This window comes from Coniophora puteana (assembly GCF_000271625.1).
Source record: "Coniophora puteana RWD-64-598 SS2 unplaced genomic scaffold CONPUscaffold_9, whole genome shotgun sequence".
Taxonomy (NCBI): Eukaryota; Fungi; Basidiomycota; class Agaricomycetes; order Boletales; family Coniophoraceae; genus Coniophora; species Coniophora puteana.
This window is the reverse complement of record NW_006913061.1, coordinates 752,826-768,948: the sequence shown is the minus strand read 5'-3', so window position 1 is coordinate 768,948 and position 16,123 is coordinate 752,826. Positions and strand designations below refer to the sequence as shown.

General features: G+C 56.3%; 4 protein-coding genes across 4 annotated transcripts; 2 read left to right on the top strand and 2 right to left on the bottom strand.

Annotated features, from left to right (window-relative positions):
• Positions 1–29: 29 nt before the first annotated feature.
• CONPUDRAFT_83360 (glycoside hydrolase family 18 protein) lies at positions 30–2,572 on the bottom strand. Its single transcript, XM_007772537.1, has 5 exons — positions 1,217–2,572; positions 781–1,142; positions 646–728; positions 559–580; positions 30–494 (listed from the first exon to the last, which is right to left on the bottom strand). Exons 1-5 carry the CDS (start codon positions 1,405–1,407, stop codon positions 199–201), a joined length of 954 nt encoding a protein of 317 aa, XP_007770727.1. The 5' UTR covers positions 1,408–2,572; the 3' UTR covers positions 30–198.
• A 474-nt stretch (positions 2,573–3,046) lies between these two features.
• Positions 3,047–4,310, top strand: CONPUDRAFT_166830 (uncharacterized protein). Its single transcript, XM_007772536.1, has 3 exons — positions 3,047–3,188; positions 3,251–3,761; positions 3,827–4,310. The coding sequence occupies exons 2-3, from the start codon at positions 3,457–3,459 to the stop codon at positions 4,026–4,028; spliced, it is 507 nt and encodes a 168-aa protein (XP_007770726.1). The 5' UTR covers positions 3,047–3,188; positions 3,251–3,456; the 3' UTR covers positions 4,029–4,310.
• A 79-nt stretch (positions 4,311–4,389) lies between these two features.
• CONPUDRAFT_106993 (MFS general substrate transporter) lies at positions 4,390–7,623 on the bottom strand. The gene is made up of 13 exons (XM_007772535.1): positions 7,512–7,623; positions 7,293–7,456; positions 7,119–7,218; positions 6,769–6,982; positions 6,429–6,539; positions 6,070–6,198; positions 5,796–5,980; positions 5,696–5,733; positions 5,596–5,639; positions 5,461–5,535; positions 5,124–5,378; positions 4,901–5,066; positions 4,390–4,821 (listed from the first exon to the last, which is right to left on the bottom strand). The coding sequence occupies exons 2-13, from the start codon at positions 7,404–7,406 to the stop codon at positions 4,732–4,734; spliced, it is 1,521 nt and encodes a 506-aa protein (XP_007770725.1). The 5' UTR covers positions 7,407–7,456; positions 7,512–7,623; the 3' UTR covers positions 4,390–4,731.
• A 1,011-nt stretch (positions 7,624–8,634) lies between these two features.
• On the top strand, positions 8,635–16,023 carry CONPUDRAFT_126735 (uncharacterized protein). The gene is made up of 14 exons (XM_007772534.1): positions 8,635–8,917; positions 9,090–9,186; positions 9,263–9,336; positions 9,410–9,593; positions 9,670–12,404; positions 12,499–12,539; positions 12,607–12,696; positions 12,750–12,983; positions 13,056–13,502; positions 13,730–13,905; positions 13,998–14,252; positions 14,379–15,351; positions 15,412–15,571; positions 15,632–16,023. The coding sequence occupies exons 1-14, from the start codon at positions 8,896–8,898 to the stop codon at positions 15,922–15,924; spliced, it is 5,781 nt and encodes a 1,926-aa protein (XP_007770724.1). The 5' UTR covers positions 8,635–8,895; the 3' UTR covers positions 15,925–16,023.
• The last annotated feature ends 100 nt before the right edge of the window (positions 16,024–16,123 follow it).

The following is a 16,123-nucleotide window of genomic DNA, read 5'->3' as shown; positions in this document are numbered from 1 at the left end:
AGAACGAACAATATCAGTCAAAACAGTTAGGGTATACAGCAAACGGTAGGGTAACTATCAAGGCACCCCGCAAATCCCGTAGCACAAATCTATAAAATATACGGATATCACAAAAGATCCCTCGTTTGCACGAGTATGCGCCCGAGTAATACTAACTTCATGAGAAATCACGGCTAGGGAAAGCGCAGCGCGCTCGATTTACTCGGGGAACGCGAGCGAGCGGACCGTCTTGATCCAGGCGGCGTCAGCGTCGGGGTACTGCCAGACCGAGACGCCGGCGTTCCAGTTCTTCGCGGTCGCCTGCTGGAGGCAAGACGCGAGGTCGCTCGCGCTCATGTAGCCGCCTTGGGGCGCGTCGGCGCTGGTGGCGGGCTTGCCGATGACGAGCTTGTCGGCGGCGACACCCGCCGCGACGATCTGGAAGAGGGCCGTGTTGGGGTACGTCGCGGAGGAGGTGTTGATGAGGCCGTCGCAGGTGGAGTATTCGGCATTGTCTGTGAATAATAAGTGAAGGGTGAGTGGGGTTTGGAGATGTTGGAAGGACGAAGCGGTGCTCACCATTGTAGAACTGGACGTTGTACTGGAGGGCAGGTGAACATGGTTAGTAGAGCATCCCGAGGTGTGCGTATAATTAGAAAGGCTTACCCAATCGATCAGGGAGCCAACCTGTTGATCGACCTTAAGGTAACCACCAGACGTGTAAATTGGCGAGAACCAGGGGGCGAGAGCTATCACCTCAAATCAGCCCGGAATCCTTGCCTCCTAGCGATGATAACTCACGAGCGTGGCTGATGAAATAGTCAGACGCAGGCAGCTTCTTCCTCAGCTCGGTCGTGAACGTGATGAGCCACTGCTCCGCAGACCCGTCCTTCTTGTTCATCGCAGTGTAGTCCTCGTAGTCGATGTCGACGCCGTCGAGGCCATACTGGATCACCCATGCCGCGAGCTGGTCGGCCGTCTGCGTGGGGTCCAGCGCCGGGCTGCCGCTCGTCGGGAAGAAATCGGCGCCGAATGCAGACACGACGGTCTTGATTCCCGCCGCCCTGTAGTTCGTCAGGGCTAAGGTGCGTGTTGCGACGTCGAGTCCCGCCCAGTTTTGGGCCTGGTCGACGGGAGCGTTCGGGCGCCAGAAGGTGAGCGCGCTGTACGGAAGAAGGGAGGATGGTTAGGTTGTGAACGACTCGGAGAGGTGAAGTGCGTATCAGAAAACACGTACTATACATTATAGCCCTCAAGGTCGGCAGCAGACGGTGGGGTGATCCACTTGTCGTCGTACGCGACGAAGTGAGGAGCCGCCGGGGCAGCGGAACGGGCAGAGAGGGTCTGATTCACAGGGGCGGCGACGACGCCGGTGATAGAAAGGGCAGCAGCAAAGAGAGTGGTAAAGACAGAAGTGAGGGCAACCATGGTTGTGCGGGTTGTCTTGGGTAATGAATGAAAGTTGAACTTTGATCGTTCAGTGAAAGATCGAGGACGATCGGGGAACAGAAGCTGAGGAAAGACTGTGAAAGGTGGTGCTGAAACTGGAGATCCTGGCATTTCTTGTCTGCCTTATAAGTGCTCGAAAGACATCGACCTAAATGAGAGCTGGACGGGTGCTGGACGAATTGGAGGCCAAAACCTGTATGGTATGCGCGGGTTAATGTGGTTACATGGCAAACAGCGTAAAAGTCGGCGCATGCAACACGTAGGGGCGCGTCTGAGCGTTTCACTTCCCGAGCCAGCGCATCCTGTAGCATAGAAGCATACGAGATTCTCTGTTAGCTCTGTTAGCGCCTAAATGCCACGTCGACAGTGCAATAGTAGTTTTGGACCTCCTTCGGAGAAGTGCCTAGCCTCGAGGTAACTGACGGATAACGCAGGCGCACCACCCTTCGACCTCGAGATGTGACACAGTAGTTGACATGATTTACCTCCTTGGTGCTAGAGATCGTTTTTAGATGAGAGGGCCATGATTATGTTCGGGCAAAAATCAGTCAATAGAGGAGTCGGGTTGTGTCGCGTCCTCGGCGTCTTGATTTGACTCCGAAGACCGTAAAGGCATCAGATGAGCGCTGAGCGCGGCCGACATACCCTTGGCATGATGCAACTGGTATCTCGTCATCCTACATGAGCGGAGTCCGAGATGGCCAGCAAACTCGAAGTATGCAGTTAGCAAGAGCGGGAGCGGGACTGAGCGACACTTGGGCCTGTGGCTTGATCCAATCGACTTTGTCCAGGTGAATATGTCCGGTGGCGAACGAGGGCTGATGGATCATGACCAGAAGCGAGCGACATCATCGGTCTATCTGAGCAGGATGAGGGATGTCAGCGTGCTGTTTGCAGTAGACGCTCAGCCGAAACGCGGGATGATGAGATAGCAAGCAACCATTTGAAAACCACACAGAGTGGGAGGAGCTTTCTCGGAGAACGGCAGGTACGAGCAGCTATTTGAAGTGGGCTCTATCCTAGATCCCAGGGTGATGAAGCAGCCAGATGTTACTAAGGATACGAATGGGAGGAACTTACTCGAGAACATTGAATTTGTCATGAAACGGCGTTGGCAGGGAGGCGCGACGTGGCTTGAGGCTGACTGGATTTGATGAGAAAAGATAGGCTGTGAGACATTGAGCGACGATACCTGTACTGTGGCAGCGAACGGTCGAGAAATATGATCTCGACTTTAGGTTCTTGCAGTTCGCGAGCGGATGACGAACGAGGATGAACGATTCGATGACTGAGAGCAGAGCGAACGAGCGTGGGAATCACACCTGGAGCTCGTCGGCCCGGAATTCCGTACGTGGCGCGCGCAACTTACGCGTCCGCGCCAGTACGCATCCACCAGTGGCACTCAGTACTTTTCGCTACAACACTATCGAAGCTCAAGCACATTGTCTCATCTCACCTTGACGTTATCTAAGTGGCCTTAAGAGTAGTACACCGGAGAACTACAACTTGCGCGACCTTGCCTACGTACTGTCTCGTAAGTCCTTCGATACGCGCCGTTCTGAGTCGTTACCTCTTATAAATACAGATTTCTGGCTGCGCTCCTGTGAGCGCCAAAGAACTCATCTTACGTTACGTAGAAGAATGGGACAATACTTTCGAGATGGAGAATCCACATGACAGTCAGCTAGGACCGCTAGTTTTGCAGGCTATGCGTGCGCTGGCAGCGGCGGAGGAAGGGATCAATGATGTGACGATCATCGGTGTGCCCACCTCCGAGTCCAGGCTTACACAATGCCATCGTTCTACTAATCTTCTTTCACAGGAGACTTCGAGAAATCTGAGGAGGTAGAATGAAGATCTCGTCCTGAACTTCCCCGCGACGAAGCCCTCGAGATTCCTGACCCGAGGATCACTGTTCTCCAAAACTGCACATGCTCTGGATCAGAACGGCATGACGGGTTTGCTCGCAGACGTGAATCGGAGGGAGGTCGCCGGGAGTTCTGGGTTTCGTATGCCACCGTGATCATTATGGTTCAGACGTTCGCTCTGCCCATCCTCCACCTCGCGACGTGCGGCCGTGTGACGCCGCAGCGCTTCTGGCGGATAGCGATGTACTGCGGCTGGTCTGAAGGGGTGCACAGCCCCGGAATGGGGGAGGTAGACTATGGAGAGGTAAGCAATGCCCGCGACGATACCCACAAGACTATTCCTTGGTTGAAGTATAGAGAACTTCGAGATCTGGAAGAGCTGGAGATGGTGAAGGCCATCGAGGAGGCCATCGAGGATGCTATTGTGCACCGAGGAGGATATTGGATGTGGATGAGGGCTGACAGGTGTGCCTTAGTACCAGGAATATAATGGCTTGATCTATCCTCATAGGTCTCTCCCCTACCATTAGGTTCCCATTGGTCGATGCGTCCACCCAATGCGCGCCCGCTTTCGTAACTCAAAGCGTCTCAAAAAAAATCACAACTTGTCTGTTCTCGAAAGACTCCCCCTCGAGCTTCTCTACATCATCGCACTACATTGCTCACACGCCTCCTTGCTTTCTCTCGCCTCTGCATCTTGCATCATTCGTTTTTTCTTATTCTAGGCTCTGAAGCTAGCAGGAACTCTCTGGAAGCTGCGTGGATCACCGAGAACGCCCCGTGGTTCGCCCCCACCACATCAAGCCTCGAGCCTTGCTACGAAGTGAAGAAGGTTCGCGACGGGTGGGTCTACTTACAGGGGTGTTGTGCCAGCGGTTCAATGAGGAACAGAGCACGCATCTGGAAGGTCGCAGAGCATATCGAAGAGGTTGCAACGCAAAGCGGGCTTTGACCTTCGCTAACAAGAATTTAATACCATCAGTTTGCTCATGTAATAAACTGTTGTCCACTTCCAACGATCTTTGACCACCATTAGTAACATGTATGGTGGCATGTCAACTCCGTGGTATACGTTGTGCGCCTGGCAACAAAACAAACGTTTATAGTACGTATATGACGATATGCAACTATGTATCTAAGGGTTCTATATCGTTCAGTCATGGAGAGTACTAATGTACGAGTACCGTCTATCTCCGACACTCTGCGATCCCAGACTCCATGAAGAGACCAGAGTGGAAGGTATTACTAGATTACAAGAGTGCTCATGAATATCGTTCAGAGCCGTAAGCCGTCGTGTACGAGCACCGCGCTGGATGTATGTGAGTACGGGGAATTATCCTTTTCCTTCCTGCCCAAATAAGATACCGAGAAATGAGTGCGAGGTCGGGGGCCCGAATCGAGTCTAAGGGTAACGCGTTTTGGTTTCACGTAGAGGTTATTTGGAAGGCTTGACGTCGTCATCGGCGGTGATCTTCTGCGAGATCTTGCTCTTTGCTCTGATCCGCGATCCATAGAAAAATAGAACCTAAGTGCGGCAAAGTAAGTACAGCAAAGTAAGACCTCAAAGACTAATTGGGTCAACGGAAAGAGAGAGAAGAGCGCACATAGGGTATGGGTATCATGAGCGTCGCGATGACCGCAAAGAGCGTATTAGCCCATTTATACGACAGGTTACTGTACATCTGTGTCGTGAACAGGGGGAAGACCGTGCCCATAATGTTCCGAAATAAGCTTTGGCCCGCGAGCGCCGAGCTTGCCCACCGGCCGTAGCTACCGTATCAACACCTCGTCAGAGTCTCGTTCCGCTGAGAACAGAGGAGAACGCACCAGTCCGCGAGGTACACGAACACCGTCTGGTAGATCACGTACGTCGCGCACATGAACACCGCGAGCCCGACGCAGGGCGCGACCCACGTGACGTGCGGGAACGCGGTCCATGCGTAGATGTACATCCCGGCGGGGAAGAGCAGGGCTGCGCCCAGTGCGACGTACAGGCGCGCTTCGGGTCCGCGGGAGGCGTATTTGCGGCGGTAGATGGTTTCTTGGTAGGCGTTGAGGGCGCATCCGAAGAGGGAGCCGATGCTGTGTGAGGGCAGGGTAAGATAAGTAAATATGGGAGGAGTAGAGATAAATGAGAGGTGGGGGGGATAAAAGAGGAACGTACCAGAGGGCGGTGAAGACGGAGCCGGTGTCGCCCGTGGAGAAGCCGTAGACGCTCTTGAACAGGGAGCCGATCGACCTGTTAGGTATAAGTGAGAATGCAAGTCCATGAAAACGAGACATTAAAAAAGAGACGCACTCGATCATGGCGTAGAGAATGCCCCACGCGAAGCCTATCCACAGCTGCGAAGACAAGTCAACACCGCGATCGCAACACAGCCATGTTTCGTGCGTCTTACACTGAACACGAAAACGACCGGCTCGGTGAACAACAGATCTGTTCTCCGGTTAGCCTTATTTCAACAATGACGCCACAAGAAAAGAGGAGTAAACACATACACAAAGGCCGCGTGCACGAGATCCTGACCATCGTCCAAAACCCGACATTATCCACCTCCGAACGCGCGCGATACCGCCCGTCGCCCGTCTCCCTGCGCTTCGCCCGCGCGATCTTGGCTAGTATAATCGTCGCGCGCGTTTCTTTGGTGAGCACGAGCGCGAAGAGGAGGTATGCGCCGCCGAATCTGTGGTTCGTGTGCAGAAGGGGGTATGAGCTTGAGCCCGGGCCGGATGCGGGTGCGGGTGTGGATAGGTATTAGGGGGGCGGACTCACATGGCGTTCATCCACGCGATCCAGCGCCAGCCCATGTGCGGGTTCGCGTCTATCCAGCCGGAGACGACGGGGCCGGCCGAGGTGACGAAGAGCGCGGTGAGGCTGTACATGGACATCGGGAGGCCGCGTCTGGTTCGCAACGTGAGAAGAGGGAGAAGGGGTGTTAGCTTATGTTTTCTGATTTTTTTAAATTTGTGTGTGCGTGGATTAAGAGGGAGAAAGCGGGAATGGATCAGGTCTGAAGGAGAGTTCGAGGATGGGAAGGGGAAGGGTATAGTGTGGACGAATGAAGGAGGTGGAAAACTTCTAGCCGAAAAAGAGAAACATGACATAGACAGCACACAAATTAAAACACTTACTGCGCAGGCTCCCAAACGTCCGCAACGGTCCCGCCGACGAGTACGGCGCCCGTCGAGCCGAACGCGCCATTCAGGAATCGGCCGACGATGACCACAGCGATGTTTGGCGCTCTTGAGTAGCAGGGTAACGGTTTCGGTATAGTGAATTGAATTGAATTGAATTGAAAAGCAAGAATGGCATTAACACGATGCCACACGAGTTCCAGTTACGGCGATTTCGGGTTCGGCCGAGATGTCCAGCGCGTGGTGAAACAAACAGGTCAGGAGGACAAGCGTTCGAGTCAGCGCAACGAACTAGTGGCAACAGAATGGCATATATAGCGGGGGAGAAGGGACATACAGCGCGACCATGACCTGCGAGAGGAGGAAGCACGCGGCGGAGACGAGGTAGACGGGTCTGCGCCCGAATTCCTCGCTGAACGAGGACGAGACGAGCGGGACGATGGCGAAGCCGAGGGTGAAAAGGCTGAGGCCGAGCGTTGCCTCCATTGTGGTGCAGTGGAGCTCGGCGATCATTGTGTCGTAGCCGAAGGAGTAGGAGGATGAGGATGCGGCTGGTGGGGTGGGGTGGGGCGGATGATAGGAGTGTGGTTCAGTGGGTGTGTTGTATTGTTGGCGAGCGAATGCGAATACGAGGATGAGGTTCGCGGTTAGCGGCTGAACCGGGAATGCAAGTGGACGGTGACGTACAAATTATGGCAGTAAATGCGACAGAGACGATGGTGATGGCCCATTTTTTGGAGTAGGAGAAGTTCATGGGCGCGCGAGGATCGTTCTCCTCAAATTCAACCTATCAACGGCAATATGAAATGGGCCCGCTCGGTGAACGAAGGTTATAATTTTGAGGGATCGAGGGAGACTCACGATGATCACGTCGCTCTCGTTGGCGATCGTCGGCGCCGCCGAAATGCTCCCGACGATGGGGTTCTCTTCGTCGAGCTCCTTGGTGGAGACGCGTGCTTTCTCCAGATCCGACATATTTTCAAGCAGCGTGACACTGACAAACTAAAGTCGAGGGAGACTGAGTGCTGAGCGAGGGTGGCTCTTGAGTTGAGTCAAAATCAACTTGCAAGAAGCACCTACAAATTAGAATCGTCACCACTTGAAGAAGCGCGCAAAATCAACGCGGAGCCTCAGAGCGAAGAAGAACCAGGCCGATTCCTGAGGCAGCACGATACTGGATGGCAGGAATAGCACAAGGGCGGGCAGCATCGCGCCAGAGCGGGCCTTTAAGCGTTCTCATATAAGGCTGGAGTGGAACGAGGAGGCGGAGGATCAATCGTCCTGCGGCTCAAGACTAGCCCGCCCGTGCCGTGTGCCCGGCCATCAGCGCGGTGGAACGGCGAGTTAGCGGCCAATGAGAGTTCTTGCTGTGATAGACGCGCGTGTGTGCTCTGCTTGTAACTGTGCGTCCATGTTTTGGGCAGAATGTCATTGGTGGAAGAGGTGGGGATTGTCAGAGGAAACGTAGTCGGTGAGCGCATCCGAGAGGGGGCTTGGTGAGTTCGATTTGGGCGGGTTCGGCCGAGGATCAGCAGGGCAACGCTATGCAACGCTAGCGGCTCATTGGATTACCCTCATCAGCCAATCATTTTACGTCCGCGTTGGATCATATCCACAGACCAAGTCCATTTGGCATAGTCAGCTCTCAAGTGGAGGCGTTCTTGGCTGGGCGTTCTGAGTCCATCGAGCTTGCAGGCCAAGAAAGTCAATAATAAAATCAATTCCGTTAGATCGTGGTTTTTGTTCTTTGCCTCAATGACGATCCGTATTACGGACGCTAAGGATCATGACCAAGTCATAAACCATACGTACATAAACATACAAAATGATACACCCGCAGGACATCACGACGCACTTCTCTTCAAACGGAAAGCCAAAGCCCCGAATTAACTGAGGAACGTACACTGCAGGACTCCACGATCCTCAGCTTGAACGTCATCACCCCACAACGTAGTATTCGTCGGACTGCCGGTGCAGCTCGGGCTTGTCGGCGGTGCACTGCATGCGTTGCCCCACGAGCGCCAGTCGATTGGGCACTTCCATCACACTCGTCATGGTAAGAGAGAATGCGTTTGTAAATAAGAGGTGTGGATACGCCAGGGCATGAGGTATGGTTGTGTCTCCGATTATAGCCCAGATGCAAATGAACCACGCCAAACAGAGCGTTTCCCTTCCTTACATCCTTGAGGCATGAATTTGTGGTCGAGGTCGTAAGGGACAACAGCCCCTGAAGGGTCGGAGTCGGAAACCGGAACCAATTTGCGTCCGCGCGTCTGTCAGCTCAACGTTCCCCATTGGCAGGCTTCAGCTTCATCCACCTCCTCCACCACTACCTCCACCTCCTCATTCTTGCTGTCTTTCATCGTTTGTTTAGCTTTCACGTTTCTCTTATTTTCTGTTCACGACTACATCTCCGAAAGACACGCAACCCTCCTGGGGCAGGGCACCGGTTTGACAGGCGCCCATGCAGGAATCTGACGAGCAAGGTATGCTGCACACCCGCTCATTCGTCCGTGCCAGCCTATCCCGTGTCGTACGCTCCGTCTTCACCGGCCTGGCACTGGAGCTACACTCGGCTTTCTCCCTGCTCTCTGCATCCAACCCATCCGTACCTTTGAACTGCCCCAAATGACTGACGTGCACTTCTCGCCCGAACAGATACATGCAGAATATGCAGTGCGCCAGGCGAGCCCGACCAGCCTCTCTTTTATCCATGCAAGTGCTCGGGCACCATCCGGTACATACATCAGGACTGGTGAGCACTTCTCTTTCTCTCTCCCGCTCTCAAGCTTGCATGTTGGATATTGGGGCTGACAGGATTTCACGTGCAGTTTAACGACATGGCTCTCGCATAGCAAGAAGAAGACATGCGACGTGTGCAAGTACCCGTATTCATTCGAGAAGGGTGAGCATCCCCACCTTTAGCATCCGTCGTCTTACTTGAGGCTGATCGCGTGCCTGCTTGTTCGTATATGCAGTGTACGCCCTTGACATGCCCGACCGCCTCCCGACACTTCTCCTCTTCCGGCGCCTACTCGAGCAAGCCTTCTTTGGGCTTTTGTTCGGGCTAAGAGCGGTGCTCATCGCGACGGTGTGGCTCGCGCTGCTCCCCTGGATCACGATATGGACGTGGAGAGTGTATTTTACGATGGGCGAGTCTACGTGCGTGCTCCATCTCCTCCATCCCATTTCCCCATTCCAACAATCATAATAATAACCGAATTCTTGCAACATGTAGTGCGTGGTGGATAAGCGGCCGCCCGCGCGCCTCGGACCCCTTCTTCGCAAGCCTCACGCGCAACGTCTCTCGCGCCGTCAACGCCACCACCAACGCCACCGACGCTGCTGCCAATGCGACACTCGCGAACGGCACGACGGCGGGCAACGTCACAGCCGCCGCGGGGCGCAACGCGACGCTCGCGCTGAAGAAGATATTCTCCCTCTCCGCCGCGCGCAACAGCACCTCGACCTTCCTTACATTCGTCTCGTCCCGCCCGTTCTGGAACACGCTCTCGCAGGACATTTTGACGGGGCAGATTATCGCTGCGCTCATCGTGCTCATCTTCGTCGCTGTTTTCCTGCTGCGCGAGTGGATAAGTCAGAACGCGAGGCCGGGTATATTTGAAGAGGAAGAAGCGGCGGCGGCGGCGGCGGCGGCGGCGGCTGCTGCCGCTGTGGCGCCTGTGGTACCTCCGATGGGACCGGGAGCGCAGCAGCAGCAGGAGGGACATCGACATGCCGTGGGCGTGGGCGCGGGCGAGGAGCGGGGCGGACAGCAGCAGCAGGATATACAGCGCCAGCGCCAGAGAGCACCGAATATGCTCGCACGGCCGGGGCGCGCTCGCGCGATGGAGAGGCTGCCGCCGCCCGAGTTCCCGATTCCGCCGACGCCGCCGCCGGTGCCGACGAGGGATATTATGGCGCCGGGTGGGGTTGTTGCGGGTCCTTTTTTGGAGGCTGATGAGGGGGGGAGAGAGAGGGATGGTGCGGCTGATGTGGGGGGTGGTGGGAGTAGAGATGTGGGTGTCGGTGCGGGTGTGGATGCAGTCGGGAACGGCATTGAGGGGGGTGCCGACGAAAAAACACAAGTGCAAGGTCAAGCACAAGGGCAAACAAGCGGCGGTGACAGCGGCAAGGGCAAGATGCGCGCGGCTGAGCACTTTTCGTTCGGAGCGGGAGGGCCTTCCTCGTCTTCCTCGTCTGCTGCACCCCCGACCTCGTTCACGTTCGAGTTCCGTCCGCCGTCTGGGAATGTTCCGGTGTTTAACCCCGGTCTGTTCTTGCCTTTCCCTGAAGATCATCCCGCATATCGATCTGGCGCTGGTCCTGGTCCTGGTCCTGGTTCTGCGCCGAGTGTCGACACGACTTCGAAGATGGACGGGACCTCGATCGCAAACGCGAGTGCCAACGCCGCTGCAACCTCAAACGCGAACCCTCTACCAGGCTTCAGCCCCGACACGAGTCCAACCAGCAGCCTCGCGAGGTCCGGCGCGCGCATGCGCTCTGCGTCCATTCTCTCCTCGGGCTCTGCCTCGATCTCCTCCATCACTGGCGGTGGCGGCTCCTCGTCTCGCTCGCGGCCGCTGTCAGTGCACGACCAGCTGCAGCTCGCGGAGGGCTCGTTCGACATGTCGATGGCGGCGGCGATGGCGGCGGCGGCGGCGGAAGAGCCGGTGCCGTTTTCGAGGGAGGCGAGTCCTGTGTTGGGGAGTTTTGCGGATTTGGCGGGGGAGTCTGTGGGGGATGTGCGGATGGGGTATGGGGAGGGTGAGGGGGTTATTCCGGCGCTGATGGAGCGCGAGCGCGGGGCGGATTTGGGTGGTACTGGGAAGGACAAGGGCAGGGATGAGGGCGTCGAGGCGGGGAGTTTGGCGGAGCTGTTGGAGGCGGAGGTGAAGGAGCGGGAACACGAGCATGAGCAACGAGGCAGTGAAGCGCGAAATGCGGATGTGGACGCGCCGTCGACGTCGCCGCCACCGGACACACTCAACTTCAACCCGCACCTCCACCCGCGCCTGCACAATCTTCCTTCTTCACACGCACACGCGAGCGCTTCGTCTTCGTCTTCGAGCAGCATGCGCATCCCGATCCCGCTCGCGACTCCGCTTCGCCGCCCGCCGCTGCCCAGCAGCACAGGCGCGAACACGCCGAGCACTCCGCCCGGTGCGCCCTCGGTGCCGCTCGTGTCGCCCGGGCTCGCGATGTACCATGCGCCGGAGGAGCTTAACGCCGGCACGTCGTCGTCTGAGGCGGAGACTGAGGGTGGGCTGGGAGGGTACTTTGATGGGGTTGGTGGTGAGCCTGTGCGGAGATTTGGGCGTGCGTACGGGGAGCGGGAGCGGGAGCGAGGGCAAGGGCAAGGAGAAGGTAAAGGACACGGGGAAGAGGCAGGGGAAAGGGAAGGGGGGGAGGGGCAGAGGGAGGAGTATGATCGGTTTTTCCGCGATCCGTATGCGCGGCCGGGCGAGGACGCTGTGCATCCGCAGAACGGCGGGGAGCGGCCGCTGCGCCGTCGTCTTGGTGCGTATGCCGACGACGACGACGATGAAGACGAAGATGATGAAGAACGAGAGTTTGATGCGGAGGGGTGGGAGATTGAGAACGGGCGGTTCGACGGCGACGGCGACGGTCATTTCGAAGGGGATCTCGACGACGACGGTGATCTCGATATGGACGTCGAGATCGAGGAGGGGGATATGGATTTGGATATGGATATGGATATTGACGACGACGAAAACGACTTTCGCGAGGTCAACGAGCGGTTTAACCGGCTCAACGGGATCAACGGGCTCGACGCTTTCAATCGCGCCAACGGTCTTGAGGGTGCGAACGGGCTCGGCGGCGGCGGTGGCGGTGTGGGCGAGGCGCAGCAGCCTGCGGGCGCGCAGAATGTCCCTGGTGCACAGGTGGAGATGGATGGGAATTTGGAGGATGATATTGGGGTTGAAGATGATGTGGAGGGTGCGCTGGAAGGTGAGTGCTCGGTTCGCCATTCCTTCTGGCTTTTTCCTAGGGCGCTAGCTTCCTGGAGGTCGAAGGTGCTGATGCTCGTTTGTCCGTTGTATAGCGATCGGGCTTAGGGGGCCACTGTTTGGCGTGGTTCAGAATGTGCGTATGGATTTATTTGGTCCTCTATGCATATGCATGATGGTGGCTAACATCGCTTGCCCGACAGGCCGTTCTGATGATCTTTGTTCTGGACACGACCATTGGGTTTGGGATATGGCTCCCGTTCACGCTGGGCAAGACGACAGCCTTGCTCTCGGTATGCCCTTTTTCTCTTACTCTATCAGACAGCTGATTCATTGTGAATGACAGCTCGACCCCCCACGCTTGTTCTACATCCTGCACCTGCCCATTCGCGCGATCCGTTACGTCACCGACCCGATTGTGGATGTGATCACCTACGTGACGTCTCGCACTGTCGTGCCGTTGGTTGTTGGCGCGTCGCGGCTCTACTGGGCCGCGTTGCAGCGCCTCGTGCAGTTCGCTGTGACGAAGTCGGGCAAGGAGGAGCAAGCGGTATTCGCTGGGAAAGTTTTCGATGAATGGGTGAAGTGGTTTACTGCAGGATTCGCTACGGGAGAGGAAGGCGCTGATACAAGACACTCTGCTCCGTTACAGACTACATTCGCTATGAATCGGTGGGGTGCTGTACGGAATACCGTCGCAGGATCCTCAACATCGGTGTCGTCGGTCGCAGCTACCGCGACCGCAACTGCGGCAACAGCATTCGGTTCAGCGCCAGCACCCACTGCAGCGACCGAACACCTCGTTATGAAACCACTCAATGCGTTCTTCGACTCCAACTCCACCCTCGCGCAGTGGGCCGAGCCCCGCTTCGCCTCGCTCGGGCACGAAGTGCGCAGCGGCGCTGTTACCGCGCGCACGGGCTGGGTGCGCATGGCGCTCGGCCACGGGCCCCACGAGCGCGTGTTCGCAATCTTGCTTGGCTATGCGGTTGTCGGCTTTGTGCTGGCTTTGTATCTGAATGTCTTTACGGTCGGAAATGCGCGGAGCGCGGGTCGGGCGGTGCGGACGGCTGTTAGGCAACAGCTCCTGGTGCTCAAGGTACGTTTGTTCTTCTGGGTTCTTTTTTTGTTTTTCGAATATTAGCCTCGAGGGCTTGCCGTCTATCATTCCGCTGTTGCTCGCCCCAGACTTGCGACTTTCCGTCTTTTTTTGGTGGCTACTCGCCGATGCGGGCTCTGTTCGGCTTGTCCGACGGAAGGAGCAACGGCGGCAGAGATAGTTGCTTTTCAGGGGTTGCGCAACGTCGTTTACTGATTTCGGCCTAGGTCGCGATGTTCATCATCATCGAGCTCATCATCTTCCCGCTTGGCTGCGGAATTATGCTTGACGTGTGCACCGTATGGCTATTCCCTGAGGCAACGATCGAGTCGCGCGCCGCGTTCTTCCTACATGCGCCGCTCACCGCGATATTCTACCACTGGGTTGCGGGCACGATGTTCATGTGAGTATTTTCTACTCCTATCCTGGTTCAGGGAGGGCGCAATCGCTGACCAATGTGCCTTCCATTGCTGCTATGCCGTGTATGCTATACAGGTACCAATTCGCGGTCCTTCTGTCAGGCTGCCGTAACATAATGCGCCCGGGCGCGATGTGGTTCATCAAGGACCCGCAGGACCAGAACTTCCACCCGATCCGGGACATTCTCGATCGGCCGACGCTCACTCAATTCCGCAAGCTACTCGTTTCGGCGCTGATGTACTCGCTCGTTGTCGCGTCAGGCGTGGGCAGCGTTGCGACGCTGCTGTTTGTGGCTAGCAAGTCCATATTTCCGATTCGATGGAAGACGAGGTGGGTGTTTAGTCCTTTAGTGTTCAGACCTTGAACCTTGTGCTCGTCGTCGTGAACCCTTGAAGTTTACGAACGTGTTTTGTGATTGTGGCTGACCCCTATTTTTTGTTCTGTCTGCGGATACAGGGAGCCGTTGTCGGACGTTCCTGTCGACCTGCTGTTTTTGATGCTGGCGCTGCCCTACACCATGCGCTACGTGCGTCCGCGGAAGATCTTTCACCAGGCGTCCGTGCGCGTTTGGAAGCAGCTTGCCTCGAAACTGCGTCTGACGTCGTACATGTTCGGAGACCGCCCGCATGCTGAGGAGAAGACTGTGCAATACAAGACGTGGTCCGCATTATTCCGGCGCTCTGTTGAAGATGGGGAGTTTGTCGAGACATCCGATGGGACGTACCGTCGCGTGCCGTCCAGCGATAACATCGCGCTACCCAAGGATATGCGCGCAACGGCCCAGGTTCTTGAGAACGGTCAGCCAGTGGACGATGAGGCAGCGAAGCTCATGGCGGCGCAGAACGCGGAGGCAATCAAGTCGAAGCGGAACATCGAGGACGACTTTATCGTCGTGTACATCCCCCCTCAGTTCCGCTGGCGCATTATCTGCTTCATCCTCGCGGTATGGGGCATCGTATCCGTGCTTGTTGCGGCCGGCATCGCGCTACCCGTCCAGGTGGGGCGGCACTTCTTCTGTCTTTTCACGGCGCGGGATCTGCACGACGGGTACTCGCTCATTGCTGGGTTTTATCTGCTCTGGGCATGCTACGCCATCATCAAGGCCATCGAGCGCCTGGAGAAGCACCGCCAGAGACGAAGCAGTGATGGCCCCAGACCGGAGTTCTCGGTGTTCCTTGTCAAGCGCAGTCTGTCGTGGCTCTTCCGTACCACGTACATGGTGTTCTGTCTGGGCGTTGTGGTGCCTATCCTGCTCGCGCTTGTCTTGGAGCTGTACCTCGTCATGCCGTTCCGTCTCGCGGTCAAGCCGAGCATGCAGCCGGAGATACGAATCGTAGATATGTGGGCGCTCGGGCTTGTGTATGGCAGGATCGCGATGCGCAATAGGAGGGCTCAGCTGCCGCAGCGGATAACAAGGGGGTTGGCAGCGGTAAGCGACCTTGATGGTTGATTCTTCCGTTTGAAGACTCACTTGGATATGACGTCCTAGATACGGACGAATGGATGGACACATCCTGACCCATGGACAGCAACTAGGGACGTGATTGCCCCAATGACTGGCGGACTCCTTGGCATGCTTCTTCTGCCCGCGGCTGCCGTCTGGGTGCTCCGGCACTTCATGGAGCTGCCCGCTGGTAGAAAGTTTATTCGTGAGTAGTCATTCCTGGGCGTATCCTACGATGAAAGACTGATGTTCATCCCTCTTCAAGTCGTACACGGCTACCCAGGTATTTTCGCCATCGCAGGTATTTCTCGCGCCATGATGAGCTCCGTGCGTCTGTACACGACGTGGGCCCAGTCCGTCCGGGACAGCGAGTTCCTCGTCGAGATGCGTCTGCAAAACTTGGAGACCGAGTCATCGCCACGGTCATCTCAAACGGTGGAGCGTCCCCAGCCTCCACCATTGCATGTACCTCCACCTGCGCCGGAGCTCGAGGAAAATCGAGATGAGCTTGCCGGAGAGCAGCAACCTAATGGTATTTTGGCCCAAGAAGGGGTTTGATTGTTTGTATTCCGTATACATATCAGCATACACACGCATAGAGTTTGGCAAAGCACATAGTTAACGTTAACCCTTCAGCAATATAATGCATACTGTAACACTATCGTCTTCGCTGTGACAACGCTGAACCCTTTTTTCACTTCGTGATCTTTGCGTAGCTGAAGTCATGGTGACGTTCACAATGTGGAGGTGGCAGGGG